General features: G+C 44.5%; 1 protein-coding gene across 5 annotated transcripts in view; it reads right to left on the reverse strand.

Annotated features, from left to right (window-relative positions):
• The window catches only part of LOC126161671 (matrix metalloproteinase-24-like), a 175073-nt gene that overhangs the window by 52757 nt on the left and 104281 nt on the right, over nucleotides 1–18035 (reverse strand). For all 5 annotated transcript variants that reach the window (XM_049917672.1, XM_049917673.1, XM_049917671.1 and 2 more), the window contains exons 3-7: nucleotides 15646–15753; nucleotides 7155–7466; nucleotides 4961–5109; nucleotides 2376–2850; nucleotides 611–789 (exon numbers count right to left, since the gene is read on the reverse strand). In XM_049917672.1, coding sequence (XP_049773629.1) covers nucleotides 611–789; nucleotides 2376–2850; nucleotides 4961–5109; nucleotides 7155–7466; nucleotides 15646–15753 — 1223 coding nt within the window. The remainder of the gene's footprint in view (nucleotides 1–610; nucleotides 790–2375; nucleotides 2851–4960; nucleotides 5110–7154; nucleotides 7467–15645; nucleotides 15754–18035) is intronic.

The following is an 18035-nucleotide window of genomic DNA, read 5'->3' on the forward strand; positions in this document are numbered from 1 at the left end:
GGTCCCATACGATCTTACCACCAATTTACAAGTTTTTCATACACAGTTAACACTACAGTGGCTAAGTACCTTCTATACCTAAACTGTACGAAAATCAACGCTCAATGTTCTACATGCACGCTACAGTCAGACACAGCAGAATGATGCAATTGGTTGCAGTGTCATTTGCTGTACTGTTCTTTGCCGCTGTGCATCGCCACAGAACTCTCCGTTTTACGTGCAGCCCACAACAATATACGCAGATTGGGTCCAGACTCTGCTGACAAACTTTCGGATGTTGATCAGAACTGATTGGTGAGTGTTTCAATACAAGCAACTTTTAGTCTCCAGTGCTGAGAGTAATTAGTTTACCTTTTTTATCTCAGTTATCTTTGTAACTGCTACAGTGAGGAAACCCAGTAGAACATGATTAACGTGTAAATAAATCACGGTGTGTGGATCTGAACTGAGCCCTTCATCACAACAAGTTTAAAAGGGTCAAAAATGGGAAAAAGATTGGGACTTACTGGCCCATTTGAAAAACCTCTACTCTGAGAAATTCGTTTCATGAGATTTATGCTAACTATGACGTACATCTTGTATTAATGGAGTGAAACTGGTTCCAACTTACCGCAAAGGACCTGTCGTCAAACCGCCAGTACTGTCCGTTCTTGAAGAAGTAGGTGTATCCGTGGTAGACGGTGGCGGTGTCGATGTTGTTGGGGATGCCCTCCCAGTTGGAGATGGGCTTGGGGTAGATGCTCTTCACGGGGGGCCTCTGGGCCGGGTCGAACTTCCAGAACTTGGTTCCTGGAACAGCCGGACGTGCGGTTCAGTACCTGAGGCGGGAGAGATCTAGGAATCGTGAGGTACAAGCCTGCCGTCTTCTGTACGTGTACCTCCTTTGGTCTGGAGACATATCACGAGAATCTAGTAGAACTAACTTTAGTTAGCCTGATTATCAAACGCTCTGAGTTGTGTTTATCAATGAGGAGATTATGTTTACCAGTGTAGACTCGCCTGTCATTCTGTGGGACTCGTGGGCATTGTTAAAAGTAATGAAGCGTGAATTGCCGTTGCAACAAGAATATTAATAATCACATACAGTTTTCATTGTAGCCACAGAGATTGTATTTGGAAAATCGACACTGTGAACGAATGGAAAACTTCGTATCAGAATCCATCCGCTACACTGTTAACTGCATTTTTACTTCGCCAGTGTGTATTTCTAACCACAAATCCATCAGCAGGGCTTCATTTGCTAACATGTGGAAGTTACTTCATTTTAGAGTCAAACACAGCAAAAATTAGCAAAATTCGCAGATGCGCTTTTCTCCAGTGTTGCACCGCAGTCAAGATCCTTACTTAAGAACTGAAGCTGTGGCAGTGAAACTGCACTTCGTAATCTACACTGGCAAACTGAAACTGTTATTAGTAAGACAGCAGACGGATTTTGTTGCTAGGTTTTCAAAGCATACGCACTATCTCACTCTACAGTGGAATACTTGGTAGAAATTAGATAAATTTTAAGAATAGGAAAGTGTTTGTATGTGTGTGTGTTTGTGTGTGTGTGTGTGTGCGCAATATACTTCTTAAGTGTTCTCTGAGGATCAGCGATCCTAATATTATCGTAAATGATCGTAGTAGAAGTATTAGTTTTAGCAATATAAGTTTCAGTAACAGTAGTTACTGCAGAAAAACCTAGGTTGTCATGGCAGTAGTAGTAGGCCCTTTTTACTCGTAAGGTTGTTTGTTATTGTAGTAGTATATAGTGTCGTAATAGAACTTATATCAGTAGGTGATAGGAATAACTACAAATTTACTGAAAATAAACTGAAATAACGAAAACCCGGGGCCCTTTTTCTGTCACAGCAGAGAAAAACCTGAATGAAAGTGGAAAAAGGTGCCATAGGATAAATACGTGCAGAGTAACATGCATGTGGCCGCCTGAGTGATTGAGCTATAATAGTAGAAACGAACAGAGATAAGGAAGAATAGCATGATAGACACTATACGCTTAGTTCAATATTTATAAGAGAAAAAAGAAACAGATTATCATAAAGATAAATGTACATTTATATGTAGTGGACCATTGCTATCATCAACAAATTGGACTTGAATGAATAAATATTCGCAAATAAACAGATAAAATTTTCTCTCTTGAAAGGATTAGAGCAATTAACTTAACGAAGAAAAAATAAGCTATGCAGCAGCAGTTTTATTTCCTTACCCTTTGGAAGTATTAATGTTTCGGGAACAGTATCAGGCGGAGTTCCAAGGGGGGTTTAATGACGAAACATATCGGTAAGAAACATGTAACCGTTAGTGATGCAGGAATATTCTCTAGCTCGCTGACACTTAGCTCCCTCCCCGAGCAGATGCTGGCCCCCACTCACCCTTGTAGAAGTAGATCTTGCCGTTGCCGGTCCAGACGACGGCAGCGTCGATGTTGTCGGGAATGCCGGTGAAGCCCTCCGAGATGAGCTTGGGGTAGTCGCCGTCCATCCGCTTGCCCACGTAGCGCCAGTAGTGGGGCCCCTTGAAGAAGTACGTCTTGCCGTTGCGGTAGGTGAAGGCGGCGTCGATGTCTCCGGGCAGCCCCTGCCAAGAGTCGGAGATCTTGCGCGGGTAGCCGGCCGCGACGCCGTCGTCGGTCAGCTTCCAGTAGAGATCGCCCTTGAAGACGTAGTGCGTGTCCTCCTCGGCGCGGAAGATGGTGTCCACGGAAGCGTTCTTGCAGAGCGTGCCGCCGCTGCCGGGGGCAGTGGGCACCTTGGGCTGCTTGGGGGTGTTGTCCGAGCCGCTGCTGCTGCCGTCACTGCCGCCACCGCTGCTGCCTCCGGAGCCGCGAGTCTTCTTGCCGTACAGTTTCTGCACAAATACGAGTGTCGCTCAATCTTTATTTCTTTCTTTCTTTTACTTCCTTAATTTACTGCCTTAATTCCGCATTGTGCGCAGGGTCGGCAGGGATAAGCACGGATTTGGTATGGCGAATTTTAAGGGGTGGCCGGATGCCCTTTCCGCCGCCACCCCATACCCCCGGAATTAGTGGACCCCAGCTGTCTGCGTCTAGTATAAATCGTTTCAAATGGCTGCGAGTAGTGTAACTGAGACGGAATGTGGGGACCAGCCCGGTATTCCCCAAGTAGGATGTGGAAAACCGCCTAAAAACCACATCCAGGCTGGCCGGCACACCGACCGTCGTCGTTAATCCGCCGGGCGGATTCGATCCGGGGCCGGCGCGCCTACCCGAGTCCAGGAAGCAGCGCTTTAGCACTCTCGGCTATCCTGGCGGGTAAATACAAGTGTCGCGCAATATGATTCTCTAAACTTTTACGTACGCTCCTACGCCTAGCCGACATGTTATAGCAAGCGATTCTAATTAAACTAAACCATGTCCGAAGAGGGCTCGGAAGGCCCAACGGCACCGACCGAACGCCGTGTCATCCTCAGGCGATAAGCGTCACTGGATACGGATGTTAGAGCTTTAGCGGATATGTCTGAATGCACCCGCTTGCCAACAGCACTCGGCAGACCCGGGAGGTCGCCCATCCAAGTGCTAGCCAAGGTCGATAGCGCTTAACTTCGGTGATTTGACGAGAACCGGTGTTAGCACTGCAGCAAGGCCGTTGGCTGAAGGATTCCATTTAATGAGAACAAAAACTGACAGGACTACTGACTGCCAGGGTTGCGCGGGGGACCGAATGTGTGTGTAATATTGAGCAGGAGAAAATTGTGCATATGATTTCGTGGGCGCCCTGTTCGCTATTTTAATCGCTTTAGCCTAGTTTGCAGGAGGAAGGGTTTTTTGTTCACATAACTGTACATTTTTATGTAACGGTTGATTGCTATCGTCAAGAAAGTGGGCTTGAATTCCTAATCCGTAAATTAAATGACTTTCTTAGAAGGACCAGAGCAATAAACGGTAATGGGCTTAATCCTCCTAAATGAATGGACGTCCGAACCGACTAGGCCGATTTTAAGGCCGAGTATTTTCCGCGTGACGGCCGTTATGTCCTGACATCCGTGGCAGAGATAAGTCTAAAACTGCTGCCAGAAAGTAGCTTCTTACAAAAGTTTTATAAATGGGAACAGGAAATGGCCAACGAAAATGCCTACAGTCTCTTCAAGATAGTTCCTTTTAATACGATTTTCCCTTTGTCATAGCGGCAAAATATTCGTATTTACAGACGATTTTTTTCATAGCATACGAAAAGGCAGGAGTCTTCGTAATGTACCTGTGGTGCGTTTGGGAACATTACTGAGGAATTGTGCGAAATAGAAGAAGCGCTGTCTTGCAAAACACTTATCTCGAGACAAACAAGCCTATGGCGGTAATGAGTCACACAGCAGCTTTGGTTGTTTCTCCACCTCATTTTAATATAAGAAAAAAAGAAACCACAAGAAATGTGTCGTAATGCACTACCTCGTGAAATATCAGCTTGCTATCACAGTCAGTATCACGTGAAAAACGACAGCGCCAACCAAGAGATAGTAAAAGGAATGCCAGAACTTCAAAAACAAGCGTGGTCGTTCCCTGTTAATAACGTAGACTGCAGCACGTGCTATAGAATTGTCATGCGCTTGATTCCATAATTTTACACACAACAGTTTGCCTAATAGCCCATTAAGTAAATGAAAAGTAAATACGTCTGCTGGACGATTAGATAGTAAACGAGAATAACCAGAGCAAAACTTGTCCATTAAGAGTACTGTAGAAAATATTGAAATTCGCAACAAGAACAAAGACGCTGTCGTTTAAACAGTATTGCTTCACAATGTAGTCGATTATTCACGCTGTTAAGAAAACTATATCACCCATTAGGACATCAAAGTGAGGAAAATCGCTTAACAAAGAGTTTGTCGGTATGCTTCCTAGTCTGCGTCCCTTTATACAGGCAAAAATGCAATCTAATTTTATTTTGCTGTGTGCACTAAGGTCGATGCGCAACTCCTCGTTGCATGATTGTGAGATGCTCACCTGGATACCCAAGATGTCATCAGCGTCCAGCGTAAATGATGGCTCGTATCCTCGGTAGAAAGGTGCCATCAGGGCCGTCTTGACGTCCGAATGCGACAACCCCAAGGAATGGCCGAATTCGTGAGCCGCCACTTGGAAAAGGTTAGTGCCTGCAATGGACAGATACTTGTCACATCTTCCCAACACACACACACAGACACACACACACACACATAGAAAATCGAGCTACTTTGATTCTTTTACTGCAATGAAAAGTTAAAATTTTCGTTAACACTCTTCTTATGTTATATTAATTTTTTAATGTTTTATGTTTGCTGGTTCCTGAATAATGGACACATATTTCTGGACTAAAGCAAGTATCTGCAAATATTTTTCTAGTACTGGTACCTTGATGTGAGCTGATGATGTGAGAAAGAGAGATTACACTAAGGGGATTATTGAATAGGGACTGTCCATTCCAAGGAAAAAAACTACTAGAAAATCGTATGAAGAAAATGATGTTTTCACTTTAAAAGGCATTCGTCACATTAACGTTACCGCTCTGAGTCTGGAGTGGTGAGGCAGTGATTGGATTGTTTTGGAGCAAGGTTAGCGAGATGCATTTCTGTAGCAATTCAGCAAACCTATCGTTCCACAATGAGCGAACACAATAGCAGGTAGAAGATGGGCTCAAGAGAACCAAGGGCGAGGGAGGTCTTAATGCTCCCTGCGCTCAAAAGCTCGGGATAACAAAGCCGTAGTTTGAAATCAAGTTGCAAAACTTCTCTCAGAAACAAGTGTAGGGTTCCCCCCCCCCCCCCCCCCCCGCATTTCTGATGGATGTTGGTATGATTGAAAGAAGTGGAAGAAAAAAGCAACTTGTAATAACTTAGTTTTGATTTATAAATTCTTGGTGACCAAGCAGCAGGTGTCATTTACGACATCCCTCGCGAGTGACCAGATATCATAGCCGTGTAGTACGCCAGGGTTGTAAATTGGCCAATTAGCGCACGGATAGTTGTGTACCTGCATACTTGTAGGTCAACGGTGTAATGCGCAGTTACTGGATCTCTCCTCTCGTTTTCTGATTCTGTGACGCCACATTCTCAAGTGATGGCGACAAACAATAGAATTATTTAGACTAGAGAAAATGAAGCACTTGAGGCTAAAAATTAGTTCAGAAACTTCAGTAATTAATGAGTGGGCAAATTCGCATATGAGTTTTATGTTTGACGCGAGTGTTAGTGAGAGATGATAGATAAATAACGATGATTTAGAGGATGTCCTAGGAGGAAGGGTCATTAGTGAGGGATATGACAGAAAGGATCATTCGAAGCAAACGTAGGCTCTGAAATGAATGCCTTAAGAGCTGTGAGCACTATTTCATCATCGACATTGTGAAACAATTGTTTTCTATTGCTCTAGCCCTTTGCTTTCCATATTCTGGAAGGAGTAGTGCGGACCAAAACAGGGAAAAATTGTCTAGTAACCATGGCACTAAAATGCATTTCCAAAGAACTATGAGCACTTACTCAGTAGAAATGATGTGTTTCACAGTTCCGAAGATGAAGTAGTGCTTACAGCTCTTAAAATGTGCATTTGAGACCCCGCTTTTATTAGGCGTGTTTTGGTTCGAGTGATCGTTCCTGTCCTATCCCTGAATATTGACCATTCCTCCTGGAACACCCTGGATAAGTGTAGAGTCATTTTTCTTTGATTTTTGGGAGTCGATTAAAAAGGTACTAATTATGGCTGAGATGACTCTTTCGGTTAAAACCAAGTGTTAGTCATCCACAAGGGGAAAGGTGCAAGATGAAAAGTTGGCCGTTAGTAGCGGCCCGTAATTGGCAAGTAAAAATCCCATACAGATCCTTCCAGAAGTGATGCAAAAGACATAGTTCAGTTGGCTGTAAAAAAGTAACAGCATTTTTGTATGTCGACTGTTTTCTTTTGGGTGCTGACGTTTTAAAGCACATACCTGCTCTCTCGATTATTTATTATGTGTTGTTCGTAACGGATCATGGGCTCTAGTCGACCGACACAGGTGCACAGCGGTCAACTACAAGAGGAGACTGGAGTTTTCCCGGTTACCAACAGCCCCGTAGGGAGAGGGGTGGGTGAGGGGAGTCAAGGAATTTTACAACAGCGGCTGTTAGTGGCAATGAGCCAGCAAAGCGGACTGGAGGGACGGGATGTGACGCGGAAGTCCACTGACCTCTGTAGCTGTCGATGGTCCAGTGCTCGGCGTCGTCGAAGTGCGCGTCTCCGCCGTAGACGGGGAAGTAGGCGTGGGCCAGGGTGCCTCCCGGCCCGTCGAACGGGTCTCCGTCGCCGTGCTCGCCCTTCTCGAAGCGGATGTCGATGTGCACCTGTTCCGAGCCGCTCTTCACCTGCGTGAAGGTCAGGTCGGTGTAGTCGGACCACACGCCGAACGCCCTGGCCAACTCGCGGTCAACCTTGCCGTGGTTCAGGTTGCTCGGGTACTTGGAGATGCGGTACTTCAGGCTCTTGACACGCCACCGGCTTCCTGCAGGGGAGAACGGGAAACACGTCGTCAGTAACTTACACTCTGCACTCAACTCAGCGCTGCCACGTACACGAGTTAATCTACAAGTAATTAATACAAGAGCGACAAAGAAACCGGTGGTGTCGTACCTTATTACAAGATTATTGGTGACCATCTTGAGCATGTGAAATCTCTTAAGTATGTAGTTGTAATACTAATGTAAGTAGGCTGTTTAGGTTTTTATGTTGGTAACGCCACGTAGCGCTCTGTATGAAAATCACTGACTGTGCTGTGTGCAGTCTGTGACTGGTTTGCATTGTTGGAATATTTGCTATTGTAGTGTTGGGCAGTTGGGTGTGAACAGCGCGTAGCGTTGCGCAGTTGGAGGTGAGCCACCAGCATTGGTGGATGTGGAGGAGAGAAATAGCAGAATTTTGAGATCGGACGACGTGGACGTGTGTCTGCCAGAAAAAGGAAATTTGTAAAGATGGATGTCATATATATACGAGGGTTGTCCAGAAAGTAAGTTCCGATCGGTCGCGAAATGGAAACCACAGTGAAAACCAGAAACGTTTTATTTGCGACAGTTAGGTACACCTTCCACCTACTACTCTACGTAGTCGCCGCTCCAACTTCGAGTTTTGTTGTAGTGTTGTATCAACTTTCGAATATCCTCGTCATAGAAAGCAGGCGCCTGTGCTTTCGGCCAGTTATCTGCACTGGCCTGCAGCTCGTTGTCTGTGGAAAAATTTTCTCTTCACAGCCAGCGGTTCTTGTGAGCAGAGACGAGACTCAGTGGGAGCCAATTACGGACTGTATTGTGTGTGATCAAACACTGCTCATCGGAAACGCTGCAGGAACATCTTCCTTGCCCCTGCAGTGTGCGGCCGAAAACTGGCATGAAGAAGGAACTGCTCGGCAGTTGTGTTATGTGGGCTGCAGGACACAGGCGAAATCTCTAACTAGGCCATCATACTTGGCGGGAGACGCTATTCCCAACGCATCTTTACGTGCTCACTGTTCACTCAAAACAGAAAAGAGCGACGCGATACGATCGACCGTCATGCTAGGGACACTGCCCAACACATCTGAACAAAGCTTTACCTGATTTTTCCAGTGGTTTCCATTTCGCGACCGATCGGAACTTACTTTCTGGACAACCCTCGATTACTTTTGAACATTATTAAGGTAAATACATTGTTTGTTCTCTATCAAAATCTTTCATTCGCTAACTGTGCCTATCAGTAGTTAGTGCCTTCAGTAGTTAGGATCTTTTATTTAGCTGGCAGTATTGGAGCACGCTGTATTGCAGTAGTTTGAGTAACGAAGATTTTTGTGAGGTAAGTGATTCATGAAACGTTTAGGTTATATATATATATATATATATATATATATATATATATATATATATATATATATATATATTGTTTCAGTTTACTGTTGATCAGAATAAGTAAAGAGAGAAATGTCTGAGTACGTTCAGTTTTGCTCAGCTGTTTGAAAATCAAATAACGTAAGAGGTTTACCAGCAGAGTCATTTACAAATTTTTCCAATGGGATGTTTCACTTAGAGGTGACTTGAAATGGAATCATCACATAAAATCGGTGTCTGAGGAGGCGAATGGAAGAGTTATATTTGTTGGGAAAGGAAACTGCATACAAGATGCTAGGACGGTCAGTTCAAGAGTACTGTGGCAGTATTTCGCATCTTTAACAAGCAAGCAGAACAACAGACATCCAATGAATTCACTTACACGCTGCTAAAATGATAAAAGGTAGGTATACTCTACACGAAGGTTTAACAGAAATTTAAATGGGAATCCCTGAAAGAAAGACAACATAGAACACGCGAAATCCTGCTGGGAAAATTTAGAGAAAATAATTTGGAAGAAGATTGTGCGGCTCTTGTGCTGCCACCATGGTTATGTCACGTAGGAATCGCGGTAGTAGGCTATACCGTAGAGAGGCACATTGACAGTCATTTTTTCCTTTCTAAAAATGCAAAAAAACTGGAAAGAAAATTTACGATGTTGGTATGGTGCGCTCTCGACGATGCACTGTACAGTGCCTTTCGAAATATGTAGGTAGGTGTAGATGTAAGGATACTCGCGAGTTTGTTTAAAGAAATACAGTACATTATTGAATTACTACTCTTTGATGAGTGAAACATCTTCCAATTCTATTGCTAGACGTTATTAATCATATTGTTGCTAACTTGCAAGTCTGTTTGCCGACTAAATTACCGACCCTGTTGGACAGTAGAGACGAAATACAGTATACAGCAGCGAGTGGCCACGTTAGCGTGCTGGCGTGTGACGAGAAGGGGAGAGTCCTCATTACATCTGTTGTGGACAGCCCGGAATCGCGCTCCACAGCTCCTCAGCTTCCGCCACTGGCTACTGCCGGCACGTGTCATCGCTGCCCTTCCTCTGTTGTACTCCACACAGTAGCCATTCGCAGCTACCAAATACCAGCCTTAGTACAATAATCCCACCCTAAAGTGAAACATGAGCTTTCCATTTCTTCCGGACAGTTACTTTGGCTCCTTTTTTTCTTCCTTCCTTTTTTTAAATTTTTTATTTTTTATTTTTTTTTATTTTTTTTATTTTATTTATTTATTTATTTTTTTTGCTGCTGCAACTCATCTACAATTATTCATCGGTTTACATGTTTTACTAGAATTAACACTTACTCAAATTACTTTTTATACTCTACGCTTTCAAGTTTATCATCATCTTGCTATGCTGTAAGCCTCATCACTACCTTCAATTTACTCCCTTTCGTGTCACATTCCTCAACTTCTGTAATAAATTAACCTGTGCCTAGGTAATGTCATGCTGAATCTGGTGAGGCAGCATCATGGGATCTGGAAGCTCTGTTAAGACAGATATAAAGATAATGTGATCTCGAGGCACCGTCGATTATTCGCCGTATTATCAGCATTTTTGCATTTGTAACTTCATTACTGAGCACATAAACAAATGGAAATTCCTGTCACACCATTTAGAGTCCTGAGATAACACCATATCATTTCGTATCCCGCAACCTCAAAGTGTGCAGGACATCGACATAGGAGATTCTGCCGTAGCCTTTCCAATATTCCTGGAATGTTTCGAATCTCAAAACAGAAACTTTCTGTGTTCCTTTTACGTACTTGCTAGTGTCTTATAAAAAATGAGATTTTTACATACTCTTGTAGGAAATAACTGAGAATGTAGAAGTAGAATACAGTACATCACCCAGGAAACTTAGGGATGGTTACCAGAATGTATCTAAGTTCGTATCTCGTACAATTGTTTTACAGATTTCGTGTTCTCTACTTTAAGGTGTTAGTAGAGCTGCATATTTTTATATAATTTTACAGAACAGAGCCGAACAAAGGTTACAGTGTATTTACTAGTCAAATAAATCAAAACACAAGATTATCAATGATCCGATGTGTGGTGTTGTATTTAGGTGCCCTGTATGCAAACGTTCGTACAAGAGCCCTCAGACACTTCTTGTCCTGTTCATGTGAGTTGTCGGTCCTGTTTGGATATGCAGATCGTCAGTAAAGTAGCCTCAGGAAGCTATGCAACAATAAACTGTCGATTTGCTACGTGTATCAGTGTCTTGACTCTTCTACAAATTACTACACCAAAGAATTTGAACGGCTGTGATGCTTGCGATTCGCTAAATGTAGGTCACAGCTCATATACAATACTTCAAAATGAATTCTCTCTCATTTACGATTTTGGTTGGCTCTTGCCTTTTCCAGAGAAACCTCACCTGTCAATAATGATTGCACCAGCTCAAACCCGTTTGAAGAGAGTAAATTTATACTACTGGCTGAAGTACGCTCAGAGTACGCTATGTCCGACATTAGAAAACTTCTTGTTTTTCTGCGTCCATCCAAGAACGTTTCGTAATACATTCCGCGCTTGTACAGTCATCGTTGAAATGGGCTGAGAACATTACAGAGGTTGAAACATAGATGTAGGATGCGCCCTGTAATGACAAGTTACATGCTCCTCATGTTGTATGTTGGTACTACTGTTGCAATGGTTCTATTTATTCTTGCGGGCTCCTTTTCAAAGTACTCATTTTCTGCTATTTACATGACAGGTGTGCACATCGCGACGGCGGAATAAACGCATGATGTGAGTAGAACCAAGTTTCTGTGCTACATAAATATCTCTCGCAAGTAGCAATAACCGTGTTTCCACTCTCCAGATTGTTACTCTCACACTCACTTCTTGCATGTGCTTGGTATGGTGAACGGTGGCACACTCTAGACAACTAAATGCCATGTCAAACTTGTCTCCCTTGAATACGATGCTCTTGATACCCCAAGAGTCTAGACCATTAATCTGGAAAAAGTCGAAGCTAATTCTTACATAATGCACGACTCTTATCACGTTTCTAATTACGTGTATGAGTTCAGTGCTCTTGCATTTTTCACGCAAAAGTGGAGTACACAGTTATCAGATTTTATGCCGAACGCGAGCAGACTGAAAAGACTGAAACTACATCTGGCACATACAAACGCGGCGCTGACGCTACAGTGCAGACTGGAATTCTCGAGAACTGCGTAACTCTGGTGGCAGCTTTAAGTGGTGTGACTCAAGTTCTCGGAAGCGTGGAATAATGGAAAAGTTCAGAGATCGTCTTGTGCACAACTTGTCAGCAACAGAAGCGCAATTAAGAAAAGACAGCACAGCTGATTTGTAGATATTTGCTCGTTAAATTATGCAACTTTAATAAAAGCTTAGTTGATTGGTACGCTCATGCCCTCCACACTGACATCATCATTGACATTTTCCACTCTTTTCTTCGCCTCTTCTATATCTGACTCTAAACACTGCTATGGTCTTTCACGTGCTACAGCCTTTACATAACATGATAAGCTATAAACCTTCCTTAGTTACTCTCGGGAAAAAGCTCCGTGATTGATGGTTAACGTAACGGAAGAATATAGTGCGCATACTTCATTACTGTATTTTGAAAGCAAGAAGACCAGCCATCCATTTGCCCGGAGAACTGTGAGCAATTTGCTAGGATCAGCGTACCGACACAGCAACAAGCTGGTATTAGGTATCAGTGTGCCAAATGTGGTAAGCAAGAATAACACTAGTACGTAATCCGTTGATTAGTTCCACCTAGCTCAGCCATCAGGGCCAAGGGACTGAGGCTGACGTTGCGAGCAGCCCGTTGCTTCGCCCTCTGCCCTAGGACGTTAACGAAAGTGAGTATAGACAGACCTTCCAGTGTTATCAACAGAAATTTTTCACCATTCCTGCCGGATTTTCCCGCCGGTGAAACCAGCCTCTGACCACTCGCACCGCCTTTGAATGTGCTCGATTTCTCCAGTTAGTCCGACGTGATGTGGGGAAATCCACATGAGCGGCAGTCAGATTCGTGCCTACAAGTCTTTTGTATGCAGTATCTCTTGTGGCTAATTTGCAGTTTTGCAAGTATTCTACAAATAAATCGTAGCGTGTTATTCGCTTTACGTACAACTGAATCTACGTAGCCGATGTAACTCGTATCTGTACTCATTGTTACCCCCAAATATCTATTTGATGTCTCTAACTTTAGTTGTTGTTTATTAATCTTGTAATAAAACTGCATCAGACTAGTCGTCGAAATGAGGACCACTACAACAGTCCTACTACCGTGCTCTTATGTTTCATAAAGTGGACAACTTCGCATTCTTTACATTAAGGGCTCGTTACCAATCTTCACAGCCGACTATTTTTTTATCGTGAACTGAAAATAATGACCCTGCGTCTTATAAACAGACTGAAGAAAAGCAACCTACGCTTGTAGCGTGCATGGTTTTAGAGAAAGCTTTCGACAACGTTGACTGGACTACACTCTTTGAAATTTTGGAAGTAGCCGGGAAAATAAGATATTATTTGCACATTGTTTAGAAACCAGACTGCAGTTATAAGAATCGAAGGACATGAAACGGAAGCAGTGGTTGAGAAGATAGTGAGAGAGGGTTGTCTCTACATAAAAATCTCCCGAGTTACATTAGCAAACCATGAGAGATAGGAAAAGACCCGAAGGAGACGTATAGATACAGAACCATACGAGGAGAGCCAGGCAGACTCTCCGCAGCTGGTGTCGCAGTAGCGCCAACAGTGACCTTGTGAAACCTGAAGCGGCGGAACGGGTTTTCATTCCATTCCCGTGCAAGGTTTTTTTCCCATATTTTCCGAAGGCGCCTGGGAGTTCCTCCCTGCGCACGTGACGCCGACTCCTGCACCCGCGGCGCCCACGTCTCGGCGTCAGCAGCGAAACACCGGAGTTTCCCGCTGCTGACCACGTGATTGGAATCAGAGCACTTCATGCCGTAAAATTCCACTCGCCGGCCTGAAATTAATACTCCCGTTCTACAGAAATACCCCGAGACCCACCCCTCTGCTGCACCTGCTCTTATTCATCTTCATTTCTTTTCGAGAACCAACCAAAATTCGAGCAATACCCAGTTTATATTTCCCTGCTCTTTAAATTACCACCTTCTATTAATTAGATAGTACCCTTCCTCATACCAAATTTGTATTTCAAGTTTGATCAGGTACTTCATTATCTTTGTTGTTTTGATCAAAGAACAACTTATTTCTGCCTTAGCTGTATTTATTGACGAACTCGAATTCAGCCCCAAAATATTTTCAAGTGGACAGAAAAATGTACTTAAGCGCCATGGTGCAGGCATTTTTTCACGGCCAATAATTGTTATTAAGTTTGTCCCGATGGCGACAGCGTATTGTTGTTGCGATTTTCAGTCCTTAGACTGGTTTGATGCAGCCTTTATTCTTACTGCAGTCGCGCTTTAGTCGTCCTCTACGATTCCCCTCCACCACCGTCCATCCCCTGCAGACTTCCCTCCAGTACCAAACTGACTACTCCTTGTTGCGTCACATTGTGTACTGTCAACCGATGCCTTATTCTAGTCAAGTTGTGCCATAAATTTATGTTCTGATCCAGTCCATTCGGTACTCTTCATTAATTATTCAGTCCACCCATCCAATCCTCGGAAGTCTTCTATAACGCCACGTTTGAAAAAAAAAATCTATTCTCTTCTTGTCTGAACAGTTTATCGCAAACGTTTCACTACCGTGCAGGGCTACTTTCCTCACAAGAAATAAAGAAAAGACTTCTTGACCCTAAAATGTACATTAGACATTAAGAAATTTCTCTTTTTCGGGAAGGCCCTCTCTTGCTATTGCCATTCTGCATTTTCTACCGTCTCTAGTTCCGCCATCATCAGTTATTTTGCTGCCCAAGTAGCAAGAGTCATCAACTGCTTTCAGCGTATCATAATGTATTTCCCTCAGAATCGCTTGTTATAAATGGACTACATATAATTACCCTTGTAAAAACAGACATAATGTGTGATAGGATAGCCGCAATCAGTGATTTTACAGTGTTACTTATAATCCGTCTTGATTGCAAAATGTTTATTCACATGACCTGTTTCGGTTCATCTAGAATCATCTTGGGATCTCATATTTCCGTTACAGGAGTAACCCGTCCAAATACAGCAACTTTCAAATGGTCACATCACGGGTTAGTCCTGTAACCGAAATATCAGATCTGAAGATGGTTCTAGATGAACCGAAACCGGTCATATGAATAAACATTTTGCAATCAAGACGGATTAGAAGTAACATTGTAATTACCCTTATTTTGCTTCTGTTAATGTTCATCTTATAACCTCTTTTCAATACACTACCAAGTCCGTTCAGCTTTTCTTCCGATTCATTTTCAGTCTGTGACTGAATTACAGTGTCATCGGCAGACCTCAAACCTTTCATTTCCACTCCCTGAACCTAATTCCCTTTCCAAATATCTTCTCGGTTTCCTTTACTTGCTTGCTCAAATTAAAGATTCAGTATCACGAGCCATAGTCCTCTCTAACTACCTTCTTAAGTACTGCTTCCCTTTCATGTCTTTTGAGTCTTATTAACTGCAGTCTGGTTCAGTCTGGTTTCCGTGCAAGTTGTAGACAGCCTTTTGTTTCCTGTATTTTACACCTCTTACCTTCATAATTTCAGGGAGTGTGTTCTAGGCACCATTGCCAAGAACTTTCTCTAAATCTGCAAATGCTATAAGCGCAGGTCTGCCTTCGTTCGGCACACACCAGACGCCGCTGGGGTGCGGAGCTTCCTGCTCGCTGGTTGGAATGCGCCGCGCGCCGCCGCCGCCGGCTTACCTTGGAGGGCGTAGCGCTTGCTGCGCGAGCTGGCGCCGTATCCGATGCGGTCCTTGACTCCGCACCGCGGCAGGCTCATCGTCGCCTTCGTCTCCTCGTCCAGCTCGCCTGCAACAAAAGAACACGCCGCCTGTTACTCTCGCCCCTTAACGACGCCTTACATAAACTACCGCTTCCTCAGGACTGGAACACAACTGGTAGGAAATGAAAACCTGTTAACGATTCCACGTAATACAAGAAAATGTCGTCTCTTTTAGTGCACATTCTTCTTTCTTAATTCCTCGTGTTGTGCGTAACACTCTCTTGAAGTTGCCTTGTGCATTTAGCACTTTAGTGACAGATAAAAGCGTAAGCAGTCAGAGGGTAAAAAGGGTATCATTTATAACCAGATGTATTACAGATATAAAGAAGCGATAGTTCAAGTTGTCTGATACAATATACAATCAATAATTTATTTCCATATGTCAAGGAAAGCGTTTCAGAAGAAGAGAAATTTGTTAACATCGATCATAGAGTTAACTATCAGGAGCCGGCCGCGGTGGTCTCGCGGTTCCAGGCGCTTCAGTCTGGAACCGCGCGACTGCTACGGTCGCAGGTTCGAATCCTGCCTCGGGCATGGATGTGTGTGATGTCCTAAGATTGGCTAGGTTTAAGTAGTTCTAAGTTCTAGGGGACTGATGACCTCAAATGTTAAGTCCCATAGTGCTCAGAGCCATTTGGACCATTTTTAAGTGCAAAGAGTCAATCAACACTGAGTGAAATAACCGCAGAAATCAATGTGGGAGACACGACGAACATACCCATTAGCCCAGTGCAGTGAAATTTGGGGTTAATGGGCTATGGCAGCAGAAGACCGGCGCGAATGCCTTTGTTAACAGTTCATCGCCTGAAGCGTCTCTCCTGGGCTCGTGACCATATCCGATGGTTCCTCGACGACTGGAAAATCGTGGTATGCTCAAATGACTCCCGATTTCAATTGGTACGATCTGATGGCTGATTCGAGTGTGGCGCAGGTCCCACGAAGCCATGGACCCAATTGTCAACAAGGTACTGTGCAAGCTGGCGGTGGCTCCATATTGGTGTGGCCTGTGTTTACATGTAATCGACTGGTTATGTTCGGCTACTTGGAGACCTTTGCAGCAATGCCTGCACTTCATGTTCCCACAGAATGATGGAATTTTTATGGATGACAATACACCATGTCACTGGGCCACAAAGCTTAGCGACGGCCGGAGTGGCCGAGCGGTTCTAGCCGCTACAGTCTGTAACCGCGCGACCGCTACGGTCGCAGGTTCGAATCCTGCCTCAGGCATGGATGTGTGCGATGTCCTTAGGTTAGCTAGGTTTAAGTAGTTCTAAGTTCTAGGGGACTGATGGCCTCAGAAGTTAAGTCCCATAGTGCTCAGAGCCATTTGAACCACAATGGGTAGCGACTAGTGTCAAGAATATTCTGGATAATTCGAGCGAATGATTTCGTCCCCCAGATCGCCCGACATGAGTCGCATCGAGCATTTGTGCACAAAATCCTGCATCGGCAACACTTCCGTAATTATAGACGGCTATAGAGAGCAGCATTGCTCAACATTTCTGCAGAGGGCTTCCACCGACTTGTTGAGTCCATGCCATGTCCAGCTGCTGCACTATGCCGGTCAAAAGGAGGTCCGACACGATATTAGGAGGTATCCCATGGCTTTCGTCGCCGCAGTGTAGTTTTCTACGGAGGAATTAGATCGAGGACGAAGTCATCATGAACAGAAGAGCGAAGAAGAATGCGAAGAGTGAGAATGAAAAAATGTTGGACAGGGATAAATACGAGAGGTAACAAAGCTGATCTGAATTAGCGTGGTCCTCAGATGGCAAAGAAGATATCGGAGTTCAGCAGAGCACAAATACACTTGTCTCCCCACCGATCAACCTGTAGCGGCAGTTGGAGAAGAAGGTGAGCCGAACTGTTGGCAGGTGTCGCCCCCGCGCAGCACGAGCCCCCTCGTAACGGTACCGGCACAGGTTGCGGGTGTCGCGGCCCACGGGGGGCGAGGTCAAGGCACCTGGTGTGTGTGACCGGCACGCCAACGCAGCCCAGCCGCCTGCTGCAGCCGGTGCCGCGTGACGCACTTCCGGTCAGCCCGGGCGGACCTCCCATTCCAGCACGTGGCCACCACCGGCCTTCGCTCCCGGTCGTCCATCTTCAGCTCGCTGGCAGCCGTCAGCGACACAACGACAACAACGCGACCTCTCCGGGTTTTTGCAACGACTGTGAGTTGTGACAAGACAGCCAGTCTTCCGGTACACCAGTACTTGACGCGGCTCCCGAACGAGACTGGCGCCCTACGCACCAGCCGCCTTTCGGCGCCCCATTTTCCCAACTGCCAATTATCTTTTGTTTTGGA

The sequence above is a fragment of the Schistocerca cancellata genome, chromosome 2 (assembly GCF_023864275.1).
Source record: "Schistocerca cancellata isolate TAMUIC-IGC-003103 chromosome 2, iqSchCanc2.1, whole genome shotgun sequence".
Classification (NCBI taxonomy): Eukaryota; Metazoa; Arthropoda; class Insecta; order Orthoptera; family Acrididae; genus Schistocerca; species Schistocerca cancellata.